Source organism: Pteropus alecto, unplaced genomic scaffold, assembly GCF_000325575.1.
Source record: "Pteropus alecto unplaced genomic scaffold, ASM32557v1 scaffold45, whole genome shotgun sequence".
Lineage (NCBI taxonomy): Eukaryota > Metazoa > Chordata > Mammalia > Chiroptera > Pteropodidae > Pteropus > Pteropus alecto.
Genome location: NW_006442491.1, coordinates 30,004,444 through 30,016,565, shown reverse-complemented (window position 1 = coordinate 30,016,565; position 12,122 = coordinate 30,004,444). Strand labels below are relative to the sequence as shown.

Genomic DNA, 12,122 nt, shown 5'->3' with positions numbered 1-12,122 from the left:
CCCCATGAAGAGAGTTCTAGTCAGGTCCTTATGCTACAGATGAAGAACTGGAAACACAGGGAGTTTAAGTAACTCACTCAAGGCCATGCAGATCATAAGGGGTGGATCTGTGATCGGACCCCAGGTGCTCTGGCCCCAGGGTTTGTCTTTGCAACCAGGACACTGCAGCCCATGATGATAATCATCATCGGAGCAACTCGCATCCACACAGAAGTGCACTATGTGCCAGGCCCTGAGTTCATTGCTTATATGCATGATCTCATTCAGTCCTCACAACAACAGCACAAGGCAGGCAACGGTATTCTCCCCGCTGGGCAGATGAAGACACTGGGGAAGGCTAAGTGCCTCGTTCAAGCCGCACAGCCTGTGGGCACAGGAGGACCTGGCAGCTGAACCCAAGGGTTATTTGAGGGCCAAGTCCATTCTCTTAATCACCTCTCTGGCTGAGTTAATTTTATTTGAGTCCCAAACCACTGGGATGAGGGTGGGAGTCCTAAAGTCCACTTAGAGAACTACAGCGAGGATTCAAAAGTAAAATAGAATAGACAACAACAACAGGTATTGCCTATGTAAGAAGGAATTGAGCAAAACTTTTGTTCCAGTTATAGAAGTCAGAATGTGTTGTGTGTGTGTTGTAGTGTGTGTGTGTGTGTGTGTGCTAAATGGTACTGTAAAAACATTTACTGTGTTGAATTAAAAGGAAGTTGGAATGGCCGTGGTCTAATGCCAAAGGCAGCCTCTAGTGCATAGTAGGTGCTCACACAACTAATTTCCCTACTGGGGGTCTGCTGCCCCAGGCAGGGCCTCATGCAGCCGTCTTCATCCTCCCCCAGGACTAGAGAATGAACTGTCTCATTCTGAAGTAGCCACGGTCTCATTATTGGTAAAAGCCAGTGACTTGAGTGCGTTTGGTACATAAGTTACTGAATTAAACATTTTGAATATGTTTTCTTTAATAAATGTGTAAATATTCATAAAAATCTAAATCTACGGAAACATTCCTATGGGCTGAGATTAACTTGGCATTCTATAAATTCGAAGAGAGAGTCTTCCCCACAACCGCCCCACCACGATTTGCATGCTCGCCCCACTCCACCTCTGTCCCTCTGAATTGCTGAGCTCTGCCTTCCGCACATGGGCAGGTCTCAGTCTCCTGCTGTGCAAACCTGTACTCTTTTCCCTTCCCGCCCCCACCAACCTGGCCGCAAGACTGTGCAAATGAGAATTAGGCATTCAGAAAGTGCAAACAGATTTTCCGTTTGCAGATTGTGTGATTTTGGAAAAGCTCAGGCTTTCATCTTATTATATTTTTTTTTGGTTGTCCTTGTTCTAAAAAGTTGGTATTGCATTTAACTTTTTCATGATGGGACAGTTGGGAATTGAGAATCCAAAAAACGAGTGGATTATATGTGGAATGATCTTCTTCCCTCTCTTCTTCCTGTTTACCCAGATAAGGGCGGTGTACACCTCATTGAGAATCCTGCTGGCATGTGACAGTGGAGGGCTCTCAAGCTCCTTCCTTTCTTTGGGGCCTGAGGTGGGACTGTGTCAAGGATGAACATGGATGCGGAGCCAAGATTCCCAGGAGCGAAGAGCCTCTTCGTCTGGTGCTCTTGTTGTGGTCCATGGCTGTCAGTTCTCAGAGGTTAAGAGGACCAGGGGCCACCTACACTTAGAAGTGAGCAAAAGTAGTACATACCAAGGTTACACTAGGTGAGCAAAAGTAGTACATACCAAGAAGTGGGCTTGTGGGCAATGCTGGCTTCGATGTGAAAGGTGGAGGAGTGGGCATCACTGTTTGACAACCTCAGTGTTGCCCAGGATGTCTTTCGATGATGCCCCAGCTGCCCGCTTCACCACTTTTGGATGCCGCTGTATTTGAGAGCTTTCTCCAGAAGGCAGTTGGAGCCAGACACATTCAGAGAGACACGTGAGCCTCGCCAGCAAACTTCCCATGCAGCTCGGGAATGGTCTTGCCCAGAGCCTTGGCAATGCCACTAAATGCAGGCATGATGCTCTGGATAGCCAAATGGCCATTGTGCCACAGCTCGCCAGCAGGGGTAAAGAGAATATGAACAGTGGCCACAAGTCCCTCCATGATGCCAAAGTGTTACAGACCCCGGCAGTGGGTGTGGGGTGTCAAATATGATGTCAATCTAGGGGGAGCAGTCATACTGCTCATGGTCACCCCTTAACAAACACGGGCCATCAGTACAACAGGCAGATAACCTTTTGACTTCACTCTTCAGGTAGCTCCAGGCATCTTCGGGGTGGTGAAGATACCATATTCAGCAGCAGCAGCAGCAGCAGCAGCAGCAGCAGCAGCAGCAGCAGCAGCAGCAGCAGCAGCTCCTTTGATATCTGTGGGATCTGGTGCCTGGTAGATGGAAACGGACTTCCCACTGATCACAGATTCCTGTTCTTAACCTCGTTCTTAACCTGAACTTGCCAAGGCGAACGAGGCTAAGGTCAATGAAGGAGTCATTAATAGTGACTCACATCCATGTTGCCAGTGACCTGACTCAACATAGACAAATCCATTTACTCCAAGGCTCACCGTGTGTCTCCGGGGATGAGGCTGGCACATAAAATGGGGCAGGTAGTTCTCAAGTGGAGAGGGGCAAAGAGCCTCCTCTGCTTACTTCTCGATTTGAAACTCTAAGCCTCCTCTTCCTCCCCAGCCTCCCATGGGTGAAGGGAGAAGGATTAGTTAAATGGATGGCCAGAGCCTCTGGGGTGAACTCACCTGGGTTACACTAGGTGAGCAAAAGTAGTCAGGGTCCCTGCCCTCGTGGACCCTCCCATTTAGGGAAGATGGATGGCAAACACATAATGACGTAGATAAGTCCTTAGTTATAATTATAACGAGGTGCAAGGAAGAAAGAGAACGGTGTCGAGCAGCGCACCTGGAACCTTGACGTGCACAGGACCGGCCTGGGGACCTCGTTAAGAGGCAGACTTCAAGTCTGCAGGTCGAGGAAGCTGCTAGGTGCTGCTGACGTGGCAGGACCGGAAACCACGCTTTGAGTAACGAGAGTTTAGACCAGAGGCTAGTAATGAACTGCAAATTACTAAAAAGTATCACAATTCTGGGTTCATAAAAATAAATCTCTATTCCTGAAGTCACAAACTCAAATGCATATCAGGTCCAAGAAGGTAATACAAATGGGCAAAGTAAAGACCAAATTTTAGTAAGAGGAAACTAACGCTGGGGTCTGTATGTGTAAGTGCACACTCATGTGTGAGTGTGTGTGTTTGTGATTCTGTGAAGCAACTTGCCCAGGGACACACCCACTTTGTTGATTCATTCATGCATTCAACAAACGTTTATTATGCACCTGCTGTGTGGGCTAGATCTATAACCCAAATCTCATAGTTTTTTACTTAATATTCCTTCCAAAGAAAGCATGTGGGCAGAAGGGTCAGACCCAAATTCAAATCCTGACTCTGCTGCACTAGGATTGTGTGACCTCATGACCACCGCTTCCTCACTCTTAGCCTCATTTTCCACATCTGCAAAATGGGGCAGTATCTCATACCTGCAGGGCTGCCACAAGGGTCACAGAGGCAGCTACCTGCCAAATGGTAGCTGCTTAACACACAGGAGCTATTATCAGCTTTCCATTCTCCTGGGGCCCTTGCTTAAGCCACTTAAATCCAGGAGTCCAATTTTAGTGTTCACACTTTTTTTTTACTTCTCACTGGGAGGATTAAGAAGCTCATAATTCTGAAAGCAGCAACTGCTATTATGTTGTCTAACTGGACCCCAGGGGCCGCTTCTAACTGATTCTCATGAGATGAGACAATTTCTAGTGAGATATCTGGAGGGAGGTTTTTGTTATGGAAGGTGCATGTCTATAAACTGAATCAGCTCATCTCTCGCATGTGGGTGGTGTAAATTGCTCCCAGACCAGGGACAGCGACAGCAGGAAGGAGCACTGTATTAGGAATCCGGAAGTGGGCACTCTGATTGACTCTCACTGAGTGACTGTGTGACAGCAAACGAGTCATTTGTCCATCATGGGCACGTCCCTGAGGACTGAAAAAAATGAGGTCAGTATATCCCGGAGTGTGAGGATTTGAGGGGGTATGTAAATACATACACTTTTATTTAAATCATCACAAATCTAGTTTAATGCATATTAGAATCATAATGAGACTACCAAAGTAATCTTTAATTTCTGGAACTGATTTTGTCATCCTTCTAAAATGAATTTACTGAAAGAGAGTTGTTTTAAAGGAAAATGAGTAAGCAAGTGACAGTATAGGTGGTATGAACAGACGGCAGAAAGTAGCCCGAGAATGTGTGACATTATTAGACATTGCCACAGGGGGAAAGTCCTTTATCTGTGGAGGGCATTGGATAGTAATACTCAGTGCCTTTTTCATAAAGATGGGATTGGTGATTTCCTAAACACTATACCGATTCTGTCCCATGCAGGCAGAAGTTGTTTTAGGGGCCAAGTCCCCTCAAGGAATCCCTTGAGAAAGGCTTAGAGGTGGGAAAGGTAAAGGTGATCCATGGTTCCTTAGGTGAGAACCCTGGCAAGGCTCCTGGCAGCTCAGCCTAACAGCCCCAGGCTGGAATCGGTGAGAATGAAACTCAAAATTAGACCTTGTCAGGCCCAGGGCAGAGCTGGTGCAAGAAATCTGAGAGAACGTGACAGCCCAGCTTGTTCCACGGGGCCATGGTTTCGCCTTTCTGAAGAAACACTTAATGAGATTATAGCCTTGGCTTTTGCATAATGTATCTGCATTAAAAAAAAAAAAAATTCTCTATTCAGCTTTGCTTTCTTAGTTCTGTAACTCCCCCACCCGCTTCCAGAAGATAGGGTATAATTCAAACCCAATTTTCTCTTAAATAGTGATGAACAATAACTAATATTTCTCTAGTGGTTCCTACAAGTCAGGCACTATGCTAAAAGACTGCGTAGGTCTTATCTCTTTTATTCCCTGTAACAACCCAATGAACAAGTTATTTTCTGTACTTTACAGATCTGGAATATGGGGCAGGAAGAAGTAAAGGAAACTTTACAAAGGATTCACAGCCAATACCAACCTGAAGTTATTTGTGATTCCTCAAGATCTGTATTCATCTACCCACCCATCTATCCTGCCCATCCATTCCCCTGCCCATCCATCCAACTGCCCATCCATCCACCTATCCATCCATTCATCCATCCATCTCCCATCCATCCACCCATCCATCCACCATATTCTCCCATCCATCCTCCTCCTACCCATCCATTAGTCCATCCCATCCATTCTCCCACCCGTAAATAATTTTTAAGAATCTACCCCGAACTAGGCACTGAGCTGTGTGCTAATTAGGAACAAAAATTTAAATAGACATATAGGAATAAAAAAATCATCTTTGTCCTGGAAGAATTCAGTGTCTACAGTAACGGTTCTCAACCTTGGAGGCCCAATACACTCATCTGGAGAGTTTTTAAAAAAATCCCCATTGCCTGGGTCACACTTCTGACCAATTAGACTCTCTGGGGTGACACATTAGCATTAAAAAAATTTTTTTTTAACTTCCCAGAAGATTCCAATGTGTAACCAGCTCAGAAATCTGGTTATAGGAGTGTGGTCCCTAGACCAGCAGCATCAGCATACCTGGGACTTTTAGAAATGTAAATTATTGGGGCCCCAGGCCAAACCTTTATAGCATCAAAAGTGCTAGTGGTAGAGCTCTGTCCTCTGTGTACCAGTGAAACTTCCAAGGTAGATTTGATGCACAAGAGAATTTGAGACCCACCGAGCTAGCACCTTGCTACTCAGAGTGGCTGGTGGACCAGAACTCTCAGCATCACCTGGGAGCTTCTTAGAAATGCAGATTCTCAGCCTGGATCAGAACCTACAATTTAACAAGGTCCCCAGGTTATTCTATGCATACTAAAAAGGGAGATACACACAGCTAACTTCTGCTGAGTTTTCTAAGCATCGAGTACTCTGCAAAGCCTTTAACATAACCACGCTCAAGCCTTTCTAACCACCGGCCCACATGCAGGTCACTCTATCACGTTCCTGTTTTGTTTTTCACAGAAATTACCCCCACCTGAAATCCCTATTTGTTTAAAAATTCAATACCTTGCCCTTTCACTAGAACATAAACTCTATAAGAGGGAACTTGTCCATCTCGGTCACTGTTATATTCCCAGCTCCTACACCAGGGCCTGGCCCACAGCAGGCATTTGAGGACAATTTACTGAACAAACGCATACAGTGAACATATCGTCATTATCCAGACAGGAGACCGAGGCTCAGAGATGAGTAGGAATTTGCCCAGGTTCACACGATGAGCTGAGGACAGGGCTGGGATAGACACATGCCCTGGCTGAGCCCATCCGCCTCTTACACGACAGGCACATCAAACAATTTGTTGACCACGTGACTGGAGAAACGAAGGAATGAAAAGAGAAACTAGCAAGTCTCTCTGCAGAGAGGCTTGGGAGGCTTCATAGGAAGGCAGAGGCGACGCTGGGTAAAGCAGAGTCTGTAAGGCAGAAAGGAAGGGGAAGGGGACCGTACGAGGCTGCAGCCCACCTCTCGGCATCTTCCCTGAAACGGTGCACTTGTTCAGATAGCAGCTCGCATGACAATGCCCCCGGCAGCACTGCTTATAAGAGCAAAAAACTTAGGAATAACCCCAGTGTTCATCTGCAGGGGAGTGCCTAAATGAACTGGGGCGGGTCACTCTTGGTATACTATGAAGTTTTTTTTTTCTTTTTTTAAGAGGTAGATGATTACTTAATGTATCTCGAGTGGACAAAGAAAATTCTAGAAAAAATATATAGTATGATAACTTTGTGTTTCCCATTTTTTCCGGCAAAACAATATTTCTACGGTAAATATAGTTATAGAAACATATAGAAATTATATAAATATACATTTATACACATGCAATCACATAGAGAAAGGCCTTAAATCACACGCACCAAATCCGATAACAGTGGTTACCTCTGGGGACGGGAGGAAAAGACTTAAGACTGGGTGTGGCAAGGGGAAGTTTGGCCCAACAGTTCAAGTTTTTACAAGGATCGTGTATCTGTGTATTACCTGCTGACTGGGAATTGAGGACAGGAAGGGCTGCCGGGCAGAGGGTGCAGCTGGGAGGCGTGAGAGCCCACGGGCTTCCCCCCGGGCCGCGCTCGTCCAAACAGTCGGTCCTACAGTCTCACGGTCTCGCGGAGCGCTTTGTCTTTCTGCATCCATTCATTCGACAAGCACTTTTAAGCACCTGCTAAGTATCATACTTCGTTCTCAGCAGAGGGGATACAGAGGCAACTAAAGGGGGCAAGGTCTGCCCTCCGAGAACTCACATTCTCGGGGAGAGAGACTGGGAACGAGAAACAAACAACTTCTGATGGAAAGTAGGAATATGAAGAAAACAAAACAGGACATGGAACAGTGTGGCTGAGTGTTCTGGGGGCTGTCCCCTCAAAACTGGCCCAGAGTCTGACCCGTTCTCACGACTCCACTGCTACCACTCCATCCAAGCCACCGTCACCGTTCACTGGGTTATTGTGATGCCTTCCTCTCTGGTCTCTGGGCTCCTATTCTGTCCCCACTCCTTGCCCGTTCTCACATGCAGCCTGAGAATCCTGTCAATATATAAATCAGATCAGCCCTCATCTGCTCCAAATCCTCTTGTGGCTCCCACCTCACTCAGGGTAGAAGCCAAAGTCCTAATGGCTCGCAAAGCCCCGCATGCTCTGTGCCTGGTCATCTCTCCGACCTCATCTCCCCCATCGCCCCGCTGTTCACTGGTCTTCAGCCACGCAGGCCTCCTTCTTGCTCCCCAAGTGCTCTGGGAACACTCTGCCTCAGGGCCTTTGTGCTTGCTGCTTCCTCTGCTCATCAGGCTCTTCTTCCATGTCACCATGGAGTGCCCTCCTCATTTCCTTCAGCCTTTACTCAAGTGTTACCTTCCCAGCGACATCTTTCTAGCCACCCTAATGAAAACTGCAACCCATATCCCTGCATTTCGTACCCTTCCCTGATTTTTTTTCGTAGCATCACCATTCAACATGCAATACATTTTGCCGATTTATTATTATTGTCAGCCCCCTGCTCTGTACCCTAGGAGAACAGGGGTTCTGTGTTGTCTTCCTAGTACTTAGAACCATGCTGGACATCTGGCTGAAAAACGTCTGTTGAATGAGTGAGAAAATGAACAGTTACTTTCGATGAGAAAGGTCTCTCTGATGAGAACTGCAGGATGAGGGGATGGTCCCGCAGGGACGGGGGAGACTGGTCCAGGCAGAGTGCGCAGCAAGTGTAAAGGGTCTGAGGGCAGAATCGAGCTTGTGAGTTACAGCAAAGGAAACAGGCCCGGGGCTAGGCCCAGTGAACAGAGGGAATGGGAGATGACATGAGTGAGAAGTTGCCGGGGACAGACAAGTAGAGCCTGAGGGCCAGGGGGAAGGAATGTAGATCTTATTCTGTACTTTCTTAAACATTAAATCCGCTCCAAGTTTAACTCATTTCATTCGCACATCAACTCTTTGAGGCTGGTGGAAAACTCATTCTCATTTAACAGATGAGACAAATGAACGCCAAAGAGGTTAGGCCACCAGCCCAGGGTCCCACCACTGGTAAGAGGCAGAGCCGGAACGCTCGTGTTGCTGGGGGGCTTCGTAGGTCCCTGTGCCTGCACAGGCCCCCGGAGTGTGGGCTCTGTGGCTTGTGCCTCCCTGAGGTCCTCCTCTATGACAGAAGAAAGGGCCCAAAGGAAGGAGACCAGGGGGCCAGGCAGGAAGAGCAGCTGGTCTAGCACTTGAGGCCACAGCTAGGGTGGAATGTCCCCCACAGATTCCCAGTGCTCACTCCCACGTCAAGAGAAGAAAAGTGTGTGTGTGTAACCTGACCCCTCCGGCCCTGCCTACTTGGAACTTGAGAGCCACCTCTCTCTGCCCCATCACTGCCACTCCAAAGCCTTTGCCTCGGCAGGCAGCTCCCTCCAGGGCGGTGGAGAGGGCACCGACAGCTCCAAGGCACAATGAGGAGAGAGACGGTGTGTTTGCGGGTGCCACTACTGTGGGGGGTGGACATCTGGGGTCTGGAGACTCAAGAGCTTGGCAGAAAGTGATCACTGAGTTTAGAAGTGGGGACTCTGGAGCCAGAGTGCCTGAGTTTTATTCCTGGCCCTGTCACTGGCTGTGCGACTTTAAGCTGGTTACTTAACTCCCCCATCCCTCAACTTCCACACCTATAAAATGGGCTCATAGCTTAACAGAGGTATAATAATTATATGAAAAACAGTACAATGCACTGATTGGGAGAACAGACTTTGGAGTCAGACTATCCAGGTTCAAATTTTAGCTGTCACTTTACTGTGCCATCTCAATCAAGCTACTTAACCTCTCTGTGCCTCAGCGTCCTCATCTGTAAAATGAAGTTAATAACAGTATCCCTTCTTAGAGTTGTGGGGATCGAATGAGTTAATACATTAATGCCTGGCACATTGCAAATGTCAAGTGTTCGCTCTAATGGTGGTGGAAGCGGAGGAGAATTAATCCAGATTTGCATTGTCCTGAACAGCACCTGGCACAAAGTATGTGCTCATAAAAATTCAAGACAAAAGGCCGGGACTCATCTAAGGGACAGCTGCCCCCTAGCTCCCACTAGTGGCAGCCAGGCAGAAATGCGGGCCCAGTGTTTCTAAAGCACTCAGCATTTCAAGAGAAACTGGAAATCCAGATTTTTATCTGAGCTGTCCCCATTCTCACAAGTTCACCTTTATTTAAAAACACGGTGTAAACCAAACAAAGGCATACCTGAGGGTCAGACTTGGCTGTGAGCTGCCTGTTTGCAACTGTGGTTTTGAATTCACTGTGGTTATCTGATTCAGAGGAGAATGACAGTGGAATAATAAGTTTAACTATTGTACTATGCCCTCAAGGGTGCCAGGCACTTTACATAACTTCACCTTATTTAGACTTTGCAATAAGCACCCTGTGAAGTGGGTCATGATTACGTCCCATTTGACAGGTGAGAAAGTTGAGGCCTAGAGTTCACTGATTTGCCCAAGATCATCGGGATGGCTGACAGTGGAGCTGGGAATCAGACTTGAACCTTCCTCGCTCGGTGGTCTTTGCCTCTTCCTACCTCTCCTGGTCTGAAATGAAGGTGGTCTTAAAGTGACTTGTGCCTCTATCAGAAAGAAAAGGTGACTGGCTTTGAGCAAGACTCAAGAAATTTTTTCAAATTCTCAGAAAGCCAAGGGTGGTTTACACGGATGCTTCAAAGAGCCAGGAAGAATGAGGGTGTGTTCTCTACCACGCGGTTTGGGCATGAAAGCCCAGCCTCTCTTGGTGGCACTTGAAGCAGGCTTGTTCCGGCTTCGCTACCAGCATGTAAAGAAAATGTCATTGTCTTGGTGACATCAATAATTACTTCCAGAAGCCCGGAGTTACTTAAAAGCAAATTACGTGTAATGTTATATTTGACTAGACACACATTTCTTTGGTTTTCCGTGACAGTTGTATAGCATTTGTGCCCCATGAGCTGGTATCAAACACAGACCATGAAGGAGAGACAGCGGGTCAGACCAGAACACCAGGAGCAAATCCCGAAGCTGGTCTAATAAAGGGTTAAAGCCCAATGGTTAAACATAATAGCTTAATGCCTTTTGTTAACTCCAGCTCTGCCAGGAAGGCTGACAGATCCCAAACAAGCAGACAATAGCTGGAATTGTTCTAGTGAAAACTAGTCTGGCTGCATCATTTGCCAATAATTTTTAAAACAGCTTAACTCTCCTCTGCTTCCTTGACTTCAACCTGACCTGAAAGCAAAAGGCAGACGAGTTCTTGTCCCAGCGTCAAATCCTTGTAAACAAGGCGCCTGCTTGGATGCCGAGATGGCAGGAGAGCGCTGAGGTACGGAACTCACAGCTCACGACCATGACCCTGCGGGACGTACCCTGGGCCCTGCCTGGAACACACCCGAAACTGACTGTCATCTGTGGAGGTGTCAGCAGTTCTTGCTTGGAACTGGAAACCGAGACAGGAAGTTCAGAACACGAACGAACGAACACACTTTCACCTTGAATGACTAGACAAAATCGTCAGCAGCGTATGCCAAAGTTTTGGTCCAGAGGCAACAATTTAAATGGCGGGAGGAGAAATTGTCATAACGACAGTACTTTCGAAAGGATGCTTGTCTAAGGCTGTTGTCAGTCCCTTACTATATCTGCAGGGTGAGGGGAGACCACCACCAGTCCAGCAAAACTCGCGCCAGGAGGCCTACCTTCTATGTCACTCAGAGTCCAGACATCGGCGTCAGCACGGTTAAGCTTCAGTTTACCCGGACAAGCGCTGTTTACTGTAAGGCTGGGTGAGATCACTAGTTCTAGCATTTCCTTGTACCTGGAAGAAAACAAAGGGAAATGTAATTTATTCATTAATTATGCATGCTTACTAATGATTCCTATTTCTTTTCCTAAGAGTATAAATATTAAAGCTGATTACCTAAACCCAGTCGTCTTATAAATTTTACATAATAAAAATTCACTAAACTTTTCATCAAAGGGAAATGAGGAATTAAAATGAAGTACTTGGTCCCCTCTGGAGAATACGCCCACTTGATTAAAACTTTCCCCTCCTTCCTACTGTATTTTGCCATTAGAAAAATTATATTTTGGTCTCTTAAATGTCATCTGAAGGAGCGGGGTGAGCCAGGGAGACTTCCCAGTAGAGGGAGGGAGTAACAGGTAGAGAGGGAGAGCTGGTATTTGGGCATGGGAAGGAGTTGGAGCTGACTGCAGTTGAGAGTGAAAAACAGACATGGTGTTACAGGGCATTACTTATCCAGATGGGGAAAGGCTCGGAAGGCATCACTGATATTTAAGCCCCTCTGCGCAGCAAAACCGCAGCCCATGACTGCGGCTCCTCCCAAGAAAGAAAACACTAGCTTCCGAATTACAATTTTGATAAAATGTTGTGGAGGGGGGAGGGAAAAACAGGGACAAGTCTCTTGGGTCATTTTCATTTTTTACTCAAAACTTTTTCAACTCTTGCATTATGTCAGTATGTACTTGTTATAAATTCTTACCCACTGTGGTTAGGAAATGCACATAATACCTTACGTGGCAGTTTGCAAAGCACTAAACTAAAACC

The 12,122-nt window shown here is 46.8% G+C and overlaps 1 protein-coding gene across 1 annotated transcript in view; it reads right to left on the bottom strand.

Moving 5' to 3' along the window:
- Positions 1–11,362, bottom strand: part of EYA2 (EYA transcriptional coactivator and phosphatase 2) — a 144,530-nt gene extending 133,168 nt beyond the window's left edge. Inside the window, exon 1 of the mRNA XM_025039735.1 lies at positions 11,254–11,362. Within this exon, the coding sequence (XP_024895503.1) occupies positions 11,254–11,362 (109 nt within the window). The remainder of the gene's footprint in view (positions 1–11,253) is intronic.
- Between the last annotated feature and the right edge of the window lie 760 nt (positions 11,363–12,122).